At 51.7% G+C, this 21,836-nt stretch overlaps 6 protein-coding genes across 6 annotated transcripts; 2 read left to right on the forward strand and 4 right to left on the reverse strand.

Moving 5' to 3' along the window:
* Nucleotides 1-1,795: 1,795 nt before the first annotated feature.
* Nucleotides 1,796-3,880, forward strand: Z519_11340 (uncharacterized protein; the record flags this gene model as incomplete). Its single annotated transcript, XM_016769052.1, has 1 exon — nt 1,796-3,880. One exon carries the CDS (start codon nt 1,796-1,798, stop codon nt 3,878-3,880), a length of 2,085 nt encoding a protein of 694 aa, XP_016614898.1.
* A 1,681-nt stretch (nt 3,881-5,561) lies between these two features.
* Z519_11341 (uncharacterized protein) lies at nt 5,562-6,755 on the reverse strand (the record flags this gene model as incomplete). The annotated part of the gene is made up of 1 exon (XM_016769053.1): nt 5,562-6,755. One exon carries the CDS (start codon nt 6,753-6,755, stop codon nt 5,562-5,564), a length of 1,194 nt encoding a protein of 397 aa, XP_016614899.1.
* A 2,543-nt stretch (nt 6,756-9,298) lies between these two features.
* On the reverse strand, nt 9,299-11,533 carry Z519_11342 (uncharacterized protein; the record flags this gene model as incomplete). The annotated part of the gene is made up of 1 exon (XM_016769054.1): nt 9,299-11,533. The coding sequence occupies one exon, from the start codon at nt 11,531-11,533 to the stop codon at nt 9,299-9,301; it is 2,235 nt and encodes a 744-aa protein (XP_016614900.1).
* A 313-nt stretch (nt 11,534-11,846) lies between these two features.
* Nucleotides 11,847-13,312, reverse strand: Z519_11343 (uncharacterized protein; the record flags this gene model as incomplete). Its single annotated transcript, XM_016769055.1, has 3 exons — nt 11,847-12,051; nt 12,104-12,889; nt 12,942-13,312. 3 exons carry the CDS (start codon nt 13,310-13,312, stop codon nt 11,847-11,849), a joined length of 1,362 nt encoding a protein of 453 aa, XP_016614901.1.
* A 2,085-nt stretch (nt 13,313-15,397) lies between these two features.
* On the forward strand, nt 15,398-17,247 carry Z519_11344 (uncharacterized protein; the record flags this gene model as incomplete). Its single annotated transcript, XM_016769056.1, has 3 exons — nt 15,398-15,475; nt 15,529-15,827; nt 15,876-17,247. The coding sequence occupies 3 exons, from the start codon at nt 15,398-15,400 to the stop codon at nt 17,245-17,247; spliced, it is 1,749 nt and encodes a 582-aa protein (XP_016614902.1).
* Nucleotides 17,248-18,065: 818 nt separating this feature from the next.
* On the reverse strand, nt 18,066-20,994 carry Z519_11345 (molybdenum cofactor biosynthesis protein A; the record flags this gene model as incomplete). Its single annotated transcript, XM_016769057.1, has 2 exons — nt 18,066-19,444; nt 19,641-20,994. 2 exons carry the CDS (start codon nt 20,992-20,994, stop codon nt 18,066-18,068), a joined length of 2,733 nt encoding a protein of 910 aa, XP_016614903.1.
* Between the last annotated feature and the right edge of the window lie 842 nt (nt 20,995-21,836).

Raw genomic sequence — 21,836 nt, forward strand, 5'->3', positions numbered from 1 at the left:
AAGAGGCAAGTCGTATCAGTGTGACCCCTCCCACGAGTCTGTACCATTTTCACGGTGGGCCTTGGTCAATTGAACGCATCTTTTACAGTTCTTGGGGGGGTTTTGGTGTACAACGAACGTTATGATGTATGTGAACGAGTTAGCAACTCCGTCTTTGGTTGATTCTGGACGGCAGCTAGGGGCATTGGTGGCAGTGAGGAACAGGAGGTCATGTACTTTACGATACCACTTACAGCGAGCTAATACAGAGGCACAGAGAGCGATCTTGGGATTCAAGGGAGAGCCCCTTCAGCTTATTGTGTGAATCAACACCGTTATGGATAGCATGTAGGCGCACGGCAGGTTCCCAGAAGCCACCCTGCCGGTTTCCTGCAAACGTTAGGAAGGGCGGTCTTCTAGTCAGCAGCTGTCCATGTTCTCGTTCCTCCGTCAATGCGTCGTGTGTTTGGGCCTAGTAGAAAGTGTTGTGCCTTGATCGTTTTCCCACAAGGTTCTCTTTTATCGAAGCCGAAGACGTCAGCGCGCCATCGCTGCAAACACCAAGACAACGTAGCAGCCCATCTAGGTTTTTGCCACAGTAGGAAACTCTCAACTACTTACACGGGCTTAAGTACGTGTGGTATTTGCTAGAGTTATGGCTGAGTCAAGCGTCTACTTGTTAGGGCTGTTCTGGATGATCCGTCACTCGGAGTGTAGCCTTCCAGCTTACCTAAAGGATGTAAAACCAGCAAGTTTGTCAGACTTGGATCCTCAAAGATCCTCTAGGAATCCGCCCGAAGAGAGGTGGCCTCCAGGGTAGAAAAGGGTGTTACGGACGTACCTAGCCTGGAGAGCCCCGACAGTAGGCCTTCTGTATGGTGGATGGGCGCCTGCCTCCGGGCCTCGGTCCACAGCATCGAAAAATGATTACTATTCATCCGGTCGACCATGACTTCTTCCAGACTAGCCTCGATTTCAGCCCGCTGCACATGGATGACGGCAACTGCCTCAACGAGCAAGAATCGCATCTTCCATGCATCTGGCTCCTTCCAAGCCTTCCGGTGATGGCTCGGGGATCAGGCCATGCCATCATCAGCTTGAGAGACGGCTCTTGGTTCGACAAAGGCGACTGCAGGTATTACGGCCTTCCGCTCTGCCCAGTGAGCCTGTTTTATAGGGAGAAGACGTGTGGCCTCGGATCCCTGCCCACATGTCATGTCGTATGCCTGTCTTGACCCCCGAGGGACCCTGCGAATCTGACTAATTTCGCGGGCCTTGCGGTTCGGGCGTGTTAAAGCAGCAATCCTACAGAAGGGCGGTTAGTATTACAAGCTCCTTCTCGCTGTTTGGGACCTGCCTCTCGAGAGACTCCACGCATCGACTCTCGACAGCTGCCCATCCGACAGTGTGTGGACACGGTCAATTCTGCAGAACATTGACTCTTATAGAGACAGGAGAAGAGAGAGAGAGAGAGGGAGGGAGGGAAAAAAAACATCCTACAGACCATTGATAACAGATCAAGCGGCCGATATTCAAAGCTGGATATCAAAATCGATTGATCAAGGAGGGAGATAGCCAACCATATATCTCCCCCTTTGCTCTTTCTGGAAATTTTCAGCGCCGCATGCCCGTTGCTCGGCCCAGACACAAAGGCTACAGAGACCAAAACCCCGTGGTTGACCGTGGTGGGCATCCTTGTTGGTCATTGGAAGACAACCCCAGACTGTCAACTGGCACCATCTCAGCCTTCCCAAGCCCTGTCGTCTGTCAGGTTCAGTAATCAGCTCGGCGGAAACAGTGCTTTGGAATCGAGACCATGTCCGTCGCAATGCACGCCTTCAGAAAAGCACAGTTTGGCGACCGAACATATTCATCCCTTCAATCACTCCTCGATGACCCCGCACAGATCTTCATGCCGTCCAACACGGTTGAGCGTCCTGTTGGTGGGGATCTCGAGATATTGTCGGCCTCGCGGTACCCCCAGGGACTCATGCAGCCTTACGAGGACATGGAACAGAATCCACGCAAGCGGAAGGCGACAACGTCGTCGAACCATCTCTACGGAGGCATTGTCTTGACTGGTGCCCCAAGTGAGAGTAACCTTTCATCTTCTGGAGAACAGGACCAACCGTCAATCCAAAAGAAGCCAAAGTCGACTAAGCGTTCCTCTGCCAATGACGGAGACGACCAAGGGACCGAAAAGAAGCAAAGGGGCCGACCTAGACTCGACACGCACGATGAAACGGCAGCCGATCGTCGGCGGACGCAGATTCGGCTGGCGCAAAGAGCATACCGTCATCGCAAGGAAACCACCATCTCGGCACTGAAGCAAAAGGTCACTGATCTCCAAACCACCATTGAGCACATGAACAAGACCTTTCTGACCTTACATGACAACATGGTCGACGCCGGGATCTTGACCTCGCACTACTCGCTAGGTCGACAGCTTCAGTCAGCCACCGAAGAGTTCGTCGCACTGTCCAAGAGAGCCTCACCTGAATCAGACGACGAAGAGGAGGCCATTGCGAAAATCACCAGAGGCAGCGATGGGAAACCATCCTCCGAACCAGGTGAGCGCAACAGACGATCTAGTGCCCAGCTGGACGCAAAGACCTCGTCACGGCCAGCAGCAACCAAGACTGATAATGTACGTCGGGCGATTAGTTTTGACCAGACCTCTACCGACGCAGAAGCAGATGTGGAAGAGTTACCTTTGATAGGCAAAGAAGACAACTCGTTGCTCGCGCTCTCAGAGACGGCGTGGTCAACGGACAATTCTAATCTCCACGGCCTGAACGATTTCCTGTCCTTCAACACCGCCATTCCCGATGTCGTCCTGTTCGACGACCCCAATGAGAAACTCGTCATTGAACGCCCTCTCAAGCCCGCTCATCAGCCCGAGGGCTCCTACACGTACAGCTTCCAAGAGACGACCTTTGCACGCCGCTTACACCGAATGTGTCTCGAACGCGCTTTCCGCAACCTCACCAACCCGCATGTTGACCCGGAATACATTAAGCGGGCCTTCCGATTCACATTCTGCTTCTCAAACCGCAAACGGATGCTGCAACGATTCCAAGAAATGCTCAAGCGCAAAGCCGGCGAGTCTTTGGAGAACTGGAACGTGCCTTTTTTCCACATTGGCGGAGCTGGGACGCATTTTCCTCGCCGTGACGAGGAAGGAAACCCCATTTACCCGCCTAATATGATCAATCCCGCAAGAGCATTCGGCCCCCAGCCGTACGTCCAGGCCGAGACTCCACGAATGGAGACGTCGGTGCAGGAGATGCTCGAGAACATCGGCTTCGGCGGGGTTTGGTTCGACAGTCACGACGTCGAAGAGTATCTCAAGACCAAAGGCATATACCTCGACGGGCAGAGCAGCTTTATTGAAGTCGATTCCAGTGTCCTCCCACTAGTCAAAGCATCCATTTCTACCAGCGATGGGACCTCGAGTTCGGATCGCAGTCCACTCGAAGCGACGCTGCGCACTCCCAGCCCGCTGCTGGGCGCCGAAGGCCTGACCGACCCTATCATTGACCCATTCGTCGCGCATGAACTAGGCGAAATGTTTGCCCGACCAGGCACGTTATTCCCGTCTGCCGCCTCCAACGCCGCGACCACCAACAACAACGGCAACAGTAACAGTGGCAGTTCCGCTTTCCAGAACCCTACAAAGTCTGCAGATGATCCGTGGGCCGACTTCGCAGCACTCAACCCGACTTCCTCACCGCCTACGTTCTCTGATCTACTGGGCAGAAGACAGAATCCTCTGACCTTTGACGTGGAGATGTTTCTCGAGCGCATGATTCATGGGAGCGCCTGCTTAGGCCGGGCGCCCGGGTTCAGAAAGGACACGATCGACCAGGCTCTTGTGATGAGTTTGCAAGAGGGTTTTTGAGAACCTGAGAGATGGGGAATAGAACAAACCGTGGAGCTATAACGATCGATTTGGGTGCGGGCGCCCGGGTTGCCAGAAGTCCACGACAGATTCGTCTCGCAGCTTCATTCTTCACATTATAAAATAGTTATTGTGATATCAAAAACGACTTCGGACTGGGGTTAATACATGTGTCAAAATTTAATTAATTACGCTAAATTAAATTTACCATTAAATATATAAATTTTAAACTCTGCGATATACTGTGGAGTGGTTGTTAGGACGCAGGCTACGCAATAGGTAAGCAATAATTACTAGAGTAGCTAAAATGCTCCTTTTCTATTCATGTACTTGTAGTCCTATGACAACGAGTCAATGCTTAGAAAGAAGAAGAGTCCCTTTTCATCCGATTCGCGTGAGAGGAGATTCTTGTAGCTTCCTCTCTTTTCTGTCACGTGAAAAAGGGTAAGGCGACGTTAACCGACAGACTTATCAACTGATAGCCTCGTGCTTTAGCTCTCCTTAGCTTGTGCTTTAACCATCCTTTGCCTTATCCTTTTCTTCCTATACCACTCACCCGAATCGGATGGAGGGCGTAGGGTACTTAGGGACAGCGGTAGGCTCGTGACAGTAGAACACCACCACAGCCTCCATAAATAAACGAAATGATTTCATTAAGGAGAAATGTATTAAATAGTTGCTTACTAGAATGAGGCTTTAATACTAGAGCCGGCGGTCCTATGGAACAGTGTATATAAATAAATCCACGCGCCTAGTAATATCGTTGTCCTAAACCCCCATCTTGGTCACCGTTTCCATTCATTATTCCCATATATTTTGCTCGCTCGTGCGAGGAGAACGGTGGGTTTAAACCACCGGGTGCTATTTTTGTACTACTGCGCGAAGCACGGGGCCCTGGAGGGAAAGGGGGAGTAGGGGCCTACTTGTAGCTCATGATTAGCGATAGTCTAGCTCTATTATCGCGACATCGTATTATGATTTCATGGTGTTGTCTTAGAAATTTTGATGAGGATAAAGAGCGGGGGGCGGGGGCTTACGATATCGATGTGGGGTTGGGTGTGGATATATAGTATGGATGTAGCCGCGGGCGGCGATGGCGATGGTGTGAATTGGTGACAGCGATTGTGACAACAAGGGCCTTGATTTACATTTGTGGTTCATTTGCGCAGACTATGCCTCATCATTCATTTCCCCCTAGCCCCCGGTCTAGATTCTGGCCGGTCTAGTCGGCTTGCTCGCTCGTCCGCTGAGACCTGCATGCTGTTGCGCCTGCTGCCGTTCCCCTAATAGTACATTGGATTTATCCTCCGGGGGAGGTGTCGCGCAAAACGCCGTCGTTACTCGTTCATTCATAGCGTCCGTGGGTTCGAAGATATACAACAACGACGCCCAACCCTTCCTGAAACCGATGACCCAATCCAATACACCCACCAATACGTATTCTCTTCGCCTTGTCTTGTGGATCGTCCCTTTTTTTTTGTACAGCATTGCGGAGATTTCTTCTTTTTCTCGAAATCGGTGACTGTAGTATCCTTTTTGGGCGTCTGAGTAGAGCCCAGTGTGACTGACATATGTGCTTTGGCGCATCTCGCAATCCAATCCACGACAAGGCCATCCCAGATCTCACATCTCTAGATTCGCGTGTTCGACAGGTTTCGTTCAGACGTCGAGGGAAGCTCTTCTATCCCTCTCTTCTCCTTCTCCGTCTGGTCTTGACACCTGGTTTCCATAAGATTCCTCGGCAATTTTCTTCTCCACATTGGCACCTGACCAAATCCTCTGAAGGCTTCTCGTCATCGGCGCCGCCGTCGGGTCGATAGTCGATGCGTATCTCCACGCCAGCTTTGATATCCTTGATGGCGAAGAAGGCAAGGTCGTACACCCTCTTGTCCTTTCTGTGGCTCTGCACAGGAAAACACCAGGCGTTCGCATTGCAGCTGTGATTGGCAAATCGCATGGCTCCTCCAAAGTACATGCCGTCGACGTGGTTAAACTTGTAATTCAAGTCGTCATTGAACCAGTCCAGCGTGTAGATATAGCTAGGTTGGTGCTCTTCAGCAGCATCTTCGCGAATCTCCAATTCCGTTTCGGTCACGACCTCGCCCAAGTACCGTTCGATGAACTGTCCTTTGACAATGTCCTTCGACGAACGGACTCCGAAGCCGCACTTCTCAGTCTGGAAGATTTCAAGAGGGACAGTGCGACCCTTGCACACGACGCGATTCCAGCAATCATCACCGCACCGGCAAAACTCGTTGCATTCCGTTATTTCGTGGCGGCCTTCCCCATGTGGAACAATACCTTTAGCAATATACTCGTCCGAGAGAACAACAATTCCATCGGGTCGGCGAACGTAGACTTCGACCTGTTTCTCATCTCCTTTAGATCCCTTCGTAAAGCATTTACAGGTGGATAAGGCGCAATCTGTGCAATCGCAGCCGGAGTTCGTCGATGCTGGTGCTCTCTTGACTTTGGAGCCGATAATGTATCGATCGATGAACTGAAACTTCCCAGGAAGTCGCGTATCGTTTAAGTCGTAGGAAACAGTGAGCGGTGGGTTTGATATTTCTTCAAAGGGCCTGGTGAGGATATCTCGCGCAGTTCGGGCGGGATGGATGAGACTCTTTCTGAGATTGAGTCGATCAAAGGACTGGGAAAGAGATCCGATCTCCAATTTGATGCTACCGCGTTCAGTCGCCTTCTTCTTCTTTGATGCTACACTCCGCATGAACTTGAGGTCATCTGCGATGCTAAAAACCTCCGAGAAGCCAGTTGTTCCGAAAAGTCGCTCGACCAGCTCTGGCTTCTCGTGGGCCAACTTCGTAGATTGCTGGAGCTGGACCAAAATCGAATCCTTTTCAGCCTTAAGCTGCATTTTGGACTTTGGAAAGGGACTTTGAAACTGTCTGAGACTCTTACTTGGAGAGGGGACCACAACTTCAATCGACGGTAGGCCTCCATGTCTCTGCTTTGAAGCAACCACCTGGGATGTCGGAGATGGTTGCGGAATCTCGATCGAGAACTTGGTCGAGGAGGAAGGATCCCGATCTGCGGTATCCTTCCTTTGGCTCGTCACCAATCTCTCACTTTGCTTTGCCTTCACGAACAGGCCAGGATCGGATCGAGAACTACTTCTTGACCGGTCGATATCCGTTCGATGTGACTGTGTGCCATTGACTCTTGGCTTTGAGAACGACGGTATACGCTCCGAAGGCTGTCTAGCCGCCCGGATTTTCTCGGGCAATGGGCTGGCATCGGGCTCCGATTTCGCGCCATTCTGGGTGGGGAGGGACGTTGTTGGCGGCTGCCGTCCGCGAACGTTTTTGGGAGGCGGGGGATCATCTATGAGCTCTACTACATTCTCATTTGACCACGAATGTTTTGTGAATTTTGTCGATGACGAGCGCTTTGGTGGGCGTGTTGCTGATACATCGCGTCGTGGCACACGTGACGGAGCCGACGCGAGGGAAGTCACGTGCCGACGAGTCTTCGCGCTCTCTGATCGCGAACGCGGCTGCGAGAGTTGAATGGGTTTTGAGTCACTTTCTGCTGGCGTGTGGGACTTCTGACGCTTAACACGAGGGACTGAAGGCAACTGTAGCGGTCAGCATGCGAATAGTCGAGGTGGACCATGGGTGGGAGAGAGAGGGAGACCCCCGTAGGTGGCGGTGGATGCGGTCAAAGAAAGGCGGGCCACATGAAGGAGGCTCACTTCGTCTTCGGAGTCGGATAACTCGATCACAACTCTCTTGTCTTTCTGAGGGCAGGTCAAGAATGTTAGTTTACTTCTCAAATAACATTCGCCGTTAAGGCATAGGCGGCAGAGGAGCCCGGCGTTCCCTTAACGGCGGGGAAAGTTCCGCGCTGTTACGATGCTATACCGACATTGAGAGGATGCAATGCTGAATGCATTAAGACGGACGTAAAGTGGGCAAGTAAGAAATCCGAGAAGTAAACAAAGATAAAAAAGAGAGCGCAACATACCACATGATCGTTGGTCTGGTCAAATCTTCGTTTATTAGCACCGACTGCCGCGAGTGTAGTCGGTATTGCCATCACCAGGGCCACCCCCATACACCGTGAAGCTGCCTTATAAAGTTGCTAATGTCGAGCTTTCGACACACATTCGTGAATTGTGTCTAAAATCAACCTTAAGGGAGGCTGAATAAGGCTTATTTTGTGAGACCGTGGAAAGTTAGTATATTAGAAAGAAAAGAGCGTTGAATTCGTAGCGAAAATAGGATAGAAGGAAAGCCAGATGCCAAGAAAAACATTGGCGCTAAACTCAGTATAGAAACCTAGAAATATTATAAACCTTCTCGACCTATCTTTTATTTACGATCGACTAGTAAAAAGATGACAAAAGTAATTAAGAGCTTTCAAATAGTGCGGCGATGATGAAATAATTAAATGATTTTTTTTTAAACAAGAGGACTCGAAGAAAAATGTTGTCGCGCAAATGGCCACAACCTTCCGACCTCGACTTCTCGTTCTTAGAAGTAACTAATGTTAATCTGGGGGCCTCCGGCTTGCTATTAAAGACATTAAACTTGAACATGACAATTTATCTAGAAGACTTGAAGACGTTGGCCGTCGAATGATTTAGCTGGAATAGGAGGCTTCCCGAGCTCTTGCATCCAGTGGGAAGCCTAAGCGGAGTCTTTCTAGACTTCGTACTATCATCGTGTCGACCCGACCAGTATCACGGCGCAACCATTTACTGGAGATAGCCGACTGTTATGGGAGCGATTGTGACAATGAGTTCTCCGAAGGACGAGTCCAACTAATAATAGAGGCGGTGACGCGCTTTGCGACGCGGTAGAAGGATGAGCTAGCCCCGTGCGGGGTGCCACCACACATTAGGTTGTGCCATGGGCGGTGCTGGGGCCGTGTTGTCCAGTCTGCCTTCCAGAGGTTGTAAACGCCCGGCTCGTCCACATCACACAATAGCACCCCTCCCTAATTACATCGTAACCTAAAATGAAGGGAAAACGGTCTCTTTAAATATTAAACCCTAGTCGGCTCTTTCTTGGAACATCGACCTAAGCGTACGTCCCTAGCTAGGCTAGGTATTCGTTCTTTGTAAACAGAGAAAAGGCTTCGGTAATCCCACCTGAAGAGCAGAGCACCAGGTTTCCCACCACTCTGATACTACCCTCCTCATTACCCTGGCAAGGGCTGCGATCTTGGGTCCCAAGCTAGTTAGAAACATACTTTTTTTTCGTTGCTATCTCATCCAAGTCTACCTATGGCATAATAGGTTGTATTCAACAGTCCCTGAATCGTGCTCATTGTTTAGCTAATACTCGATGGGGTTCCTTCTGTGGATTCTATCTTTACAATCCTGATGTACACCATCAGCCACGGGTTGTGCAAGCCGTGGGTCTGCGCACGCTTCAGCTCCCTGCTCCTTCACAGTCAGGGCTGTCCCAGGCTCAATCCTTCTCCTTCCCCCTCTGCGTCTTCCGCCTCCTCATCAAACCCCATCCCCTCTTCGCCCTCCATCTCATCCTCCAGACCACCGACAAGATATTTCTCGCCCTTTCCTTCCGTTGCGTCGCTGACGAGGTTCCCATCCTGCACCTCACAGCTTGTCAAGGAGCACTTATTGCCAATCTTGGCCTTCTTGCCCACGACCGTACCCGTCAAGACGCATTTATCCCCAATCGTTGCGCCGTCCATAATAACACAGCCCGTGATTCGAGTCCCGGTGCCGATTGCGACAGAGGCGCCGATGACGCTGTTCTTGATCACGCATTGGGTGGCGATTGTACTGTTGCTGTCGATGAGTGTATCAGAGCGAGAGATCGTCACCCGCGGCGCGATGGTGGCGGTTGCATGGATTTTGGCTGGGTGAGAAAATGAAGGGATGGCTGATTTATTGCCGAGACACTCTTCAATCGAAGGGAGTTTGGCAAGGGAAAGCGATACAGAGAGTAGGAGCGGGGTGGTGTCCACCCGACGCACCAGGGGAGCGTCAGGAGTGGAAGGAAGTATGCATGAGAGGATGGGAGGGACGAGCGGTAGAGGTCCTGATTCTTCGGAAGCTTGTGATTCGTCGTCTGCCGAGAGAATTCTGTCTTCCGAGTCTGTCTGCACTCTTGATGCAAGTCGGGCTGTGCGTGGTGCTGTTGTAGATTGAGGTACCAGATGTCTTGTGACGTGGGTGCTACTCAAGGAAAGCAAGTCGATTTCCTCTTCGATCGGCCGTTCGTGTGAAGGAACTTCATTCCCCTTGGAGCTGGGGCGGTGTGTGAATATTTTCCTCGCCCCAAATCGTGCTCGATAGCTTGGCTTGCGCCACTCGGCTTTTGCCCACGTCCCAACCAGATCTTCACTGACGGACTCGAAGTCTTCGTTAAATTTTGCAAAATCTTTGACCCAGTAGGGGAAGAAGTAGATATGTGAGTCGCGGTATTTGGTCATGCACTTGATTGCCCCATACTTGCGGAGGAGCGACTGCCGAATCTTCCATGATTTGTCCTCCTCGCATTGGTCCCAAAGTTCGGACATAGGCATCGTCCAGACCAGTTTGCGAAGAACTCCCTGGGATTGCATGATGGCAGTTTTGGAGAGTGCCAGATCGTGCTCGGGGTCGAGTTTGGAGGTGCACATGAAGTCGCATTCTTCACTTTTCACACTCTCCTCCCTATCGACTGTATTGTACCAGATCGACAGGCCACCGCGCCGACCGCGTCGTTCGCCTCCGAGCGATAGTAACTCGTTTCGTGACATGTCAAAATCTAAGCCAGCGCTCGCACCGATACCGCCCGGTCCGCCTAACCGGGTGAAGTAAGTCTCCAAGAAATGGTCTCCTGAAATGTCGCAAATCAAATCGCAGGGGAGTAACAAGAAATCCGATTTGATCACTTGCTGCACTTCTGGCAGTCTGAGCAATTCTGCTGTTGGAGTGGTGTATTCTAGCGATGCAGGGGCTAGAAGATCGGCGGATGGTGAAGGAAGAGACGTGAGGTAGGGGTTTTGCGCAAGAGCGGCGCCAATTGTGTCCTTTGATGTTGGTGGAGTTATGAGGGTGATATCAGTCACGCCCATCCGGTAACACCAATCCAAGACGTACCAGACCATAGGTCGGTTCGCGACTTCGACGAGAGCCTTGGGAAATTCTGCGGGCACGCTGGTGAAGGTGCTGAGCCCGATGCCGGGACCGCATAGGATGAGCGCCTGAAACCCCGTCTGAGGCATCTTGATAGCCTTAGAGAACAGACTTCTAGAGAGACTCTCCAGGGTCGTCTGCGTCGTTATATGCGCGTCTCGCGGTGACTCATAACCAGTGGAATAATTTGACAGGGCGAAATTGCGCAAGGGTGAAGGATTCGTCACTTCGCCCTGGCCCCCCTTTTCGTCTTGATCGAGACTCAGCGGGCGATACAGAGAAGGCGGGACAGGTTGATATGGAGGAGTTGCACCAGGCACGCCAACCCGCCCTCGGACGATGGCTGAGAGACGCAAAAATTGAATGCGCGGATTCAGTGACTGCCGGGTCGAGCCTGTGGCGGTGCTATCGGTCTCCTGCTGGGTCTGACGAAGCTCGTTGGCAAGGGAATCAATGCCGTCAACGTCGCGCAGAAGACTGATATGATCTACTGCCTCAGAGGTCAAGCGCGTCTGCATGTAGGTGAGGGACTGATTCATCCCGTCTGGGAAAATGAGAGTCTGACAAAAAGGACATTAAAGTTGGACTTGGCAGAGATCCACAGCACGGCGAGACGGTAACGGGCGCGGGCGAAAAGAATGTCTAGGTAACGACGACAGTCAGGACGCAACTCACTCCTTGGTCGCTCAGCGATCGTCAGTTACACATTTCAATAGCTATTATTGTGCACGGAAGCTTCCGTTATTTCAGCCTCTCTAACCATGCTGGCATGCGCCAGCGGCCGTGCGGTAGTTGAGCAGCACTTTCTCCAACTTCACTGTCTCTTCAGTCACGCAGGCGTGCCCCTTTCCGTCAATTCTCTACTTGCGTTGTCTGGTGGCCTAATCCCTCGCCACCCTGCTCCGCACCCTCCTCGGTGCCGGTGGCCTTCTCTGTATTCCAAGCCTGTGCGAGGACTTGGTTGAGGGCCTCCTGAAAAATGTGGCAGTTGTAATCGATCAGTCCTTTCTTGTTCTTGGCGTCGTCGTTCTTGATAACGGTAACGAGGCAAAGGTATCTGAGTGGTGTTAGAAGGGCATCATTGCGGTTGCGGAAACTTCTCTCCTTACCTATTCATCTCCTTGAGGTAGATCATGGTGCCGTCATGGATTGTCATGGAAGACTCGGTTTCCTGCATCTGCTCTCCAAGGACCAAGCCGTGCTTGCGCTCGTGCCCGTAAAGGTCGGTGATGTCCACAATGACGTCGATGTAGTCGGAACACATTTCGTACACCTCCATGTCCACTGGTCTTGTATCACTAGCAACGTAGATCTTGCTGAGGATGTCGAAGAGGTAAGCTTTGGCCATGCCGCTGTTGTTGACAAGTGTGTTCATGAGGTTCTCCAAAGTGTCAAGGTGTGGGATCAACTTCTGGACGACCTTGCTGAATGCCTCGAAAATGGAGTAGTCGTAGATCGAAGTCATGTGGTAGCTGACGTTAGGGTTGATGTAACCCGCGTCGTTCAGATCGTCACCGACGCGCTGTGCGATGTCCTGGTAGATTTCAGCTCGGAACTCATCGTTCAGGCTGTCGATCTTGTGGATGAAGACCTCGACGTTGACATGAGGAAAGGTGGTTTGGAGGTTGAGGATGGTGGTGGTCAAACGGTTTAAGGACTCGCTGTAGTCATCTTGCGCGTCGATGACCCAGACGAGTGCTCCAATCTCAGAAAAGATCTCGTTGGTGTCAAACGTGGGGTCGAAGTAGTCGATTTGACCAGGAAAGTCCCAGACTTGGAAGTCCATGAAGGAGTGCATGGTGTCTTTCTGGATACGAGTGGTAGATTCGAGGAACAGAGTCTCTTGTGGAGGCATCTTGTGGAAGACAACACTGGTGATGGAGGACTTGCCGCTTCTACGATTTCGTCAGTGACTAGAGAGTGAAAGAGAACTGGCAAGTATCATACCGGCGCTGGCCCATGAGCAACAAGCGTGGCTTGTTTTGACGAAGTCGGCGATCCATATCTGCCGATGAGATAGACGGTTGACGTCGAGAGACAGGAGATGGCAGTTGCCAGGAGGAGGAAGATTCGGGTGGTGGAGCGAAAGGCAGCTTGTCCGTATTGTGCGCACTCAGAGCTTGCTCTTCGTCGCTTAGAGATTTGAGAAACGGTCTGGCATCAGTCGCGTTAGTCTTGGAAGGTTCAATATAAGTAGATGCGGCCGGGAAATCAGGAAGGCGGTTGTGTTGAGCGTTGATGGAAGCCATTCTCAGGCGCTCTTCAAGGCTCGCGCCACTAGTCGTGCTACTAGCTTTGTCCTCGTCTCGACGCTTCATGTTGACAGGATTCAAGTTGGATGGAAGACATGGAGAAAGCGAGTCGCCGGGGCGATGGGAAGGAACGACAGACAACAAGCCTCATTCTTTCTTTCCCAAGAGTCGCGGGTCTGGTCCAATTGTCTGAACAGTTGAAGAAATTCACAGCGCTGGCCTCCTTTGTACCTAGACAAAACAGCGAGAGAAGGACGGACTCACCATTCATCCACGTTCAGAATATCCACGTTTGTTAAATCCTGCTCACAGTGATGGTTCACCCTGACGGCATGATGACTGCATGGGCGACTTGCTCAACCAGAATAAACTCTTTGGAGGTGTCCTATAATACCCATCCGCGATTCTGAAGCAGTCAGGAAGTGTGAGAACCCTAGGCCAAGCATCAAGGAGACAGCAATTTACAACTGGAAGAGAGGGAGCGAAAGAATCAAAAGGCTCGGGAGAAGGGAAGAATTGTCCAAGAGCGGCCGAGGAGGCAACTACAGCCACAGCTCTGCTTCTTCCTCGACTTGTCTGGGGAACCAAAAGGTATGCATTTGATCGACTGTGCGCCGCCAAAAGCTTGCGAGATGCGCGATGTCGAGGTGAACCATCGGCACGGAAGTATATTTCTCCGTCACACGGGCTACGGCGGCGTGTAGCGGCGGGCAATGAAGTAATACGGTCGGGTGTTAACTCACGGGGACGCCAGACCGTTGAGCCGTTGAGACGTCCAAGGATGCCTTTCAAAAGCAGCACCACTCTTCTCGGCCTCCGTGAGAGAATCAATAAACATGCATGATGCATCTGCGGTCATCAATATTCTCACGACGTCAATGTGAGCTTACAAGCACCAAGCACCCAATAGGGGGGGGTGTGTGTTGTGAGTACTTGGTATCTCGTACTCAGTAGTTCTGATGCATTTGACTACAAGTGGTAAGGAGGATTGTCCCTTTTTGGTTATATTCCGCCGTGGCGTTGGGTTAAAGACTCTCATGAATGAGTCTGGTTCTCGGCACTCCCTTCATCGCCGCAGAGAACCTGGATGGCGACGGCGACCTCTCATGCCCTGCGCCTTCCCCTCCAACCCCCAAAACACCACGACAGGACCGCGAACGAGGTTGGGGGGCAAAAATACGGGAGCGTCGCGTCCGTGTGAACGCGCACACGAGGACCCAGAGTGTCAGCACGACAATTTTGAGGACAATTCTCGGACATTGCGGCCGCAATGACGGCAGAGTCCAGCACGACACGGGAGGCTGGTGCAAGAGTCACGATAGTCTTTGAGTACCTTATGAATAAGAGCTAACAGAGCCAACCATGGCGGAAACCATTTGCCGCCAAGGCCGTCTTTCCGGCTCATCCCTATTGTCCTTGTCACCGCTTGAAGCATTAGGAATGGCAATTTAAAGTTGGAAAATACGGCTCCCATGTGGACTAGGCCAAGCAAGCCAGGTTTTCCTGTGCCTGGATGGCGCCACGAGGCTTCAGGTGGATGATCGTCATTACAGGGTACTACTACAGTATCTCGCTATTCTCCCTTCCAGCACATTTCAGCTGCTCGTGTTGAGAGCTGATTACCAAAAGCATTCATCACATGCATAGACATGCTGCGCAAAATGAGCAGCCTGTGGGCACCGGCAACCCGACTAGGACCTGCTTATTGTTCGTTCTTCTCACCCTCCTCCACCACCCCTTATTGCGCCCTTTGTTTGGAATTTTCTTCGTACATACTCAGCCGTCGCACGCCAGCCAGCGGAATGCACTATGATTAACGATTGTCAGTCTGACATAATGCTACGCTGGCTGCCGGTCTAACGCCAGGCTTACCTCTTCGGCATGGCTCCCGTCCAGCCCGTCCTCGCCTCCCCTGGGTCCTGGCTCCATTTCCTCCCTTGATGTCAAGGCTGCGTGCTCCTCTCATCGCGTATCCACTCCTTCTTTCACCATTTATCATAATCCGACTCCTACCCGTCCATGTTGGAAAATTTCCTGCGCGCTGCAGAGAATTGGTTGTGACGCTGTGACTCATTTATACTGGATGTGTTATTGACATTGACGGTTTTGCGCATCTCCAAGCTGGTCGTGTTGGTCGCCAGCCACGGGACCATGGAGTCATCCCCGTTTCCGCAGCCTTGTCGGCTTCTGACCCTTCCAAATGAGGTCAAACTCCATATCGTCAACTATGTGCGCCTTCGGGGAACTGTCTGAGAGAAATCGTGTAGCTGACAAGTCTCCAGCTTGATACTCGCAGAGACCTTTACAATTTGTCCCTCACATGCCGTGTCCTAGAGGACATGGTCATGACTCGGCTCTACCACACCGTCGATTTCCATCTCCCTCAATCTCCAATGCACGGAACAACCGCATTCCGGGAGCCACTCATTCATTCTGTCCGAGAGCTCATAATCAGAAATGACAGGACGCGGAGGAGGAATTCGGTCTACAAGCGCAGGAGAATATCCGATGTGGCTTCCATCGAGGGACATGTGAATAGCCTCCTGGAGAAAGTCCCTACCGGTCAAATGACGAGTTTCGCGTGAGTGAACTGCGCAGAGACCGAATTTGCTCGTGCTAATTATGCCAGACTCTTCCATCAGACTCCCCTGAGTCGGCAAACGCTGGCCTTCCTCACCCAGCGACAGGGGAGGACGCTCCAGCGCCTCCACTTCTACGATGTCTCTTCCTGGAAAGAAGGCACGCTCATTCCGAAAAACCTGACGAGTCTCGAGGCTCGCACAGTCAATGATGGGGAAGCCGTTGAAAAGATCATATCAGCCAATACGAAGTCGATCAAGAGACTGTCGCTGGGACAAGAGAAACAGCTGATCGAGCGATACCAGCAGAGCAGGCTGAGTTTCCTTCACCAAATCCCGCAACCAATGGAGACATTCTTCAACTCTGCATATGCGCTGGACACATTCCCTCAGCTTCGTGACCTCTCCCTACAAGGTCTGGACGTGACGCCCCTGCGGCCGTCCTCCATCCCTCATGCCTTGTTCTTCTGCCAACTGGAGCGTCTCACCCTGGAATCTTGCCCTGGTAGCAATGAACTCCTCGAATCCATCGCGGGAACGTTCCACTGGACATCGACATCCCCTGAGGCGCCTCAAAACCCACGTGTCAACCCATCGCTGAAACACTTCCTATTCCGCCACGAAAACCCCACAAGCCCGCTCAAGGATGCTCTCGTCCGCTTCCTCAACTCGTTCACCGGCCTCCGGACCTTGTCGCTTCTATTTGAAAACGGCGCCATATTGGAAAGACCGAGCACATTCATTGCCGAACACGGTCCTACCCTTGAGACCCTAGTATTTGAATCCCGCATTCAACCACGTGAACATCTCTCAATGGACACTTCCCGTCCCTTCGGCGTGGGGGGATACAGCCATGATCTGTGGGAGGAGTCAATCAACGACATCGCGCGCCTCTGCCCCAATATGGTAGAACTGGGCATGGGCTTTCCGTGGAACGATGAGATGATCCGACTGCGAAAGACGGCTCTCCCGACTCTACAGCATCTGAGAACCATCCACATTCGCAATTTCCCCGAGAACCAGGTATTTAGCCAACTTGGGGATTACAGCATCAAGGAATACGCAACCAAATTCGTCGAATGGGTCTTTCCTTCCTTGGCCGGAGGAGCCAAACCATCCCTAGCACACCTCGCCGTCGGGCCGACGCTGTACGAGTCGCGGTGGAACATCACGCCCTCGCCACCGTCCATCGCTACAGGCGGCGCAAATGCATCCAGCGCTACTCAGCGCCTGCAGCAACAACTGACGGCGCGCGCCCAGCCGCCCGAGTTCCTGCGCACACACCACTTCTGCCTCGACTGGGCCCAGACGCGCTTCAACCGCTGGAGCTGTCTGATCACGCCCGTCTCGGAGAAATACATGGAGGAAATGGCCGGCCAGAAGCCTCTGGGCGGCGTCTTTGAACAAGTCTGGTTGAAATGAAATGAATCAGATGAAATGGTTTGACCCAGCCCAACCCGACTCGACCAGATCAAACCCAACCCAGGGGCAGATTAGTAATTAGCTGCTAGCGCCCCCTACATCTCTCTCTCTCTCTCTCTTGACCTTTATTTTCTCCTGGCGTCGGCGTCTTGACTACATATCCGAGGATATTTCAACTCGGCCAAGTACTCCGTCCTTTGGCTAGGGGGCGCATTTTGCATCACCACCACCATCACCACCGTCGCCGCCATCCTTTTCTTGGTTGTTATCATTGTTACCATTGTTGCAAATTACCAGCGAAACGATACCCATATAGACCGACCCCCTCTGCGATCCAATTTTGAATTTTTTGCAAGATCTAAGCCACATAGATGAACAAACCAATGCAAAAGAATGTCGAAGATAAGCTTTGAACCCAGCATACATGTATGCGTATTAAGCACGTACAGCGACAGAGCCCCTCTTTCTGGTTGTAGAGACCTCGACAGAAAAAAAGGGGAGGGGGAAATAGAGTAACGGAATGAATGAATGAATGAACAATAAATAGCTTGCGAGGATCGTTGCGGTGTTACGTCTTACAGGCGTTGGATCCGAGTAAAGTTATCATTCTGTGTCCGTAGAGGGTACACATCGAGCACGGAAACTGCACCTGTGAAGAGTGTATGAGGACGGTGTACCGAGTATTACGGCCATGTGGGTGAGATATCCTAGTCTCCGTCCAATGCTGATTCCTTGCTTTGACCTCTGCAGTAGGTATGTCTGCACATACATACATCTTGCCTCCTCAGCGGCGTCTGAATTTCTGTCCCTAGTTTGCGTCACCCCTGGCCAGGGGTCCTGTGGTTGGCCTTTCGAGAAGCATGCAGTCTCCTCAGCCGTCTTGTTCGCAGATCGGCCAGGTCCCCAGCTGAGATTTGTCCCTTGGTGGAGCTCTCCTCTCGCCTCTGGTCGACGGCCTGCCGTATCTTTTGCTGTTTGAGGAGTTGATCCTGCTCCTCCACACCCTGTTCCAATTGCTTTGCCCCGCTGCTCTGGACGTGGTTGCTGTTTTCTCTGTTGGAGCCATTGAAAGATATGCGCTCACCTAGTTTGTAGTCCCATTCCCAGTCTCCAGACTTGCCGCCACTTTTCGCTGTGACCCGCGTCCCAGTCAAAACCATTTCCTTGTCGACGCCCTTAAGCATGTCGTACATGGTCAGTCCGGCCACAGACGCCGCGGTGATGGCTTCCATCTCCACGCCGGTTTTACCTTCACAGGCAACTGTGGCTGTGACCAACACACCTCCGTAAAGTCTTTTGATATCGTTGGGAGTAGCTGCATCGACTTTGCCCTCCGATAGTGGATATGGCAAGTTGTCTCCCATGAATGGCTCTAAGCGGACTGTGACGCCCGTGATGTTGAGGCCTGGATGAGCGAGAGGGATGAGATCAGATGTCTTCTTTGCCGCCTGAATGCCTGCTACCCGTGCCACAGCCAGTGCGTCACCTTTTCGTAGCCGCGACGCAAACAAAACCCCGTATGTCCCATAGTGAGAGAAAAGGAGTAAAGTTGTTGCTGTCGCGGAGCGGGAGGTTGGTTTCTTGTTGGCGATAGAAACCATATGCGCTTCGCCGTCAGAAGTGAGGTGGGTAAGAGTCGCATCCGTAGTGGATGATGTTGGGGACCCTTCCTGTTGCATTTCAGAGGATTGTTTCAGCGTTTCGCTCTCTCCCAACCGACCTGGTGTGCCACTGTTGCTGCGTTCTTTGGGACGGCTTCGGTAGTGGTAAATGCGCTTCACAATATCTCGAACTAGATATTGTCCATACCACTGCGCTTGAGATCTTGTTCTTCGAGTCTTAACCTGCAGTGTTCGTTGTCGGCTTTCATCCCAGGTGCGTACAGAAGTTGCGGGAATGTTTTCCGGCTCCTTGGTCGGTACGCGACGATACGAAGACTGGCCGTGCACATAGCGAAAAGGTTTATGCCTCAATCTCGCCAGCGAGGCTGAGTTGCTAAACTTCCTGAACCCAGCAGGCGATGTCGGAAAGAGCGAGGAAAAGCAGCGAACTTGATACGACGATGATGAAGGTGCAGATTGCTGCAGCACATGCATCGGTAGCGAAGATTGTTGGAAGGCAGTCATTGCATTAGAATACCTGAAAAGGGGTGTCCGCGGCGGCAAAGCTGGCAAAGGCTGTCCAAGAAGAGCATCATCTACGGAAACACAAAAGTCAGCTAAATCACTGACCAAAGAAATGGGCTGAAGACTGGATAAAGGCAGACACGAAATAGGTCTATATTCATCATATCCAAAGCTTTGGCATTGTGTACTGTGGTTCCATCGGGTCCTTTCGTCGTGACAGCAGCGTGAAGATCTGGGACAATGATGAGAATGTCAAGGCTTACCCACCGATAAGAATCATTGGTCTGTTTTTCATATTCTCCAGCTCACCAATTCCAGCATGTTTCTCCTTTTTGCGTTTCACCGCCATCCCAATGACATCGAGCAACCTTGCTTCCTTTTCGGATATCCCTCGTCCCTTAGTCCCGGAAAGCTGCTGGCGACGATCCATCTCAAGTTGTCGAATAGCTTCCATGGCTTCAGCGTCGATAGGTTTGCCGTCATTTGACTCACGCAGAATGTCACGAAGAGAAACTTCGGAATTTCCAAACAGGCAAACCTTGAGGTTTCCATCGGACGTGATTCGGAGGCGGTTACAAGTGCCGCAGAAGTTGTGGGTCATGGAGGTAATGAACCCAATTCGACCAGCGAATCCCGGGATTTTATATGTCTTGCTCGTGTCGTTTTTGTGGTCTTGTACCTTTTGAACATCAGGGTACCTCTGGCGGATGAGGGCCAGCATTTCCCTAAAGCTCAACATCTTTTTCTCCGACCATTTGTTGCCGTCAAATGGCATATACTCGATAAATCGCACCTCGAGGTCTTGGTTTCTGCCCAGCTCCACAAAGGGTAGAATCTCTCGTTCATTAAGACCCCGCATTACCACGCAATTTATTTTGAGTTTGATACCTGCGCCCAGTTTGTTCATCTCGAGTATACGGTTGATAGACTTCATGACTGCGTCGTGCCCGTTTCTCCGCGTCATGATGGTGAATTGGTAAGGATCGAGCGTATCCAAGCTCAAATTGACGCCGGTCAGCCCGGACTCTACCATGGGGTCGAGTTTTCGATGTAAGGATATGCCATTTGTTGTTATGCACAGTTCTTTGAGACCATTACTCCTTAATTTTCCAATTTGATGCATAAGATCCACAATATCTTTCCGCACCGTAGGTTCCCCCCCTGTTAACCGAATCTTGTCAACGCCCTGGCTCACGAACAATTCCGAGAGATATACAATTTCGGGAGTCGTGAGCAGGTGCGCCGAGGGAGAAAGCGGAACACCCTCCTCGGGCATGCAATAGAGGCATCGTAGATTACATCGTTCAGTAATTGAAATGCGCAGATAGTTATGCTGTCGGGAGTAGTTGTCGGTCAAAAAGGAAGAGAAAGGTCGGGGTTCAGCCTCATTTCGCAGGCTCTCGAGGCGCGGCCGCTCATCCTGCGGTGTCTGAGAACCCTGAGTCCGAATCGGATGTGTCTGCCATCGAGCAGTTTCGGCTGCGGGCGGCTGCGGCTGGGGGTTTGTAGTAGTAGACAACTGACGCTGAGGGTAGCGGGGAGGCTTCGAGTGGCGAAAGGACTGTGGTCTCGTTTGGCGCAAAAGAGTAGCAATCATCTGCTTGAAGCTGGCCTCGGCCATGGTGAAAACGACTCAAAGTTGCACAAGACCTCCAATATTAGCCGCCAAGGGGAAAGCAGAGTCTTTTTATCATTAGCAAAAATGAACTATTCGGGATAAATAATAAGGCATTGAAGGAGCAATCTTATACGCGGGTAACATGCCGACAACGGACAAAGTAACTGGCTTGGTGACTGGTGTATCTCAGATTGATCTTAGTCACCGTGCAGGAATTTAACGTCAATGCCTGGGCGGAGATGTGAGATGCGAGATGTGAGGAGAAGCGAAGAAGCAAAAGCAGCAACCAGATGTGGAAAACTCGCGCGAGATCCGTGCGAGCCGTGGGAGGCAGCTCGCCAGGCTGTACTGGGTACACGCCGGAGATGGTCACATGACTACATCACCAGCCACAGTCTCGCGCCACGTTTGCCACTGTCGCCACAAGTCGCCACACGTCGGTTTTAGAGCTTCGGTCTCGTGGTTGAGGGGCGAGTTGTCGGCCGAAGACTGTACCAAGTAAGGGACATTCTTTTTGTACCGAGTACGCTTACCTCGATTCCGCGTGAACTTCTTCCGGCACGGGTGATGGATCAAGCTATTAGATCACTCACAGTTGCAAGTCTTCATCAATTTAGATCCAAGTCTCAATGACTGTCGCAGGTCGCTGCGAACTGACGTTGTATTCTGGGTGACAGCAGAGGCGTGGCCATCTACCTACCTCGCTACACAATACTGGGTGCGTCGAGACGTCAACAGTCTCGGTGACAATCGTTCCAGGGGCAGAAAATAAGGAGGGCTCGTCTGATGAACCACCTTTGATCAGAATTATCCACATAGGCGGATCAACGTTTCGATAATTTGCA

Source organism: Cladophialophora bantiana (assembly GCF_000835475.1).
Source record: "Cladophialophora bantiana CBS 173.52 unplaced genomic scaffold supercont1.21, whole genome shotgun sequence".
NCBI lineage: Eukaryota > Fungi > Ascomycota > Eurotiomycetes > Chaetothyriales > Herpotrichiellaceae > Cladophialophora > Cladophialophora bantiana.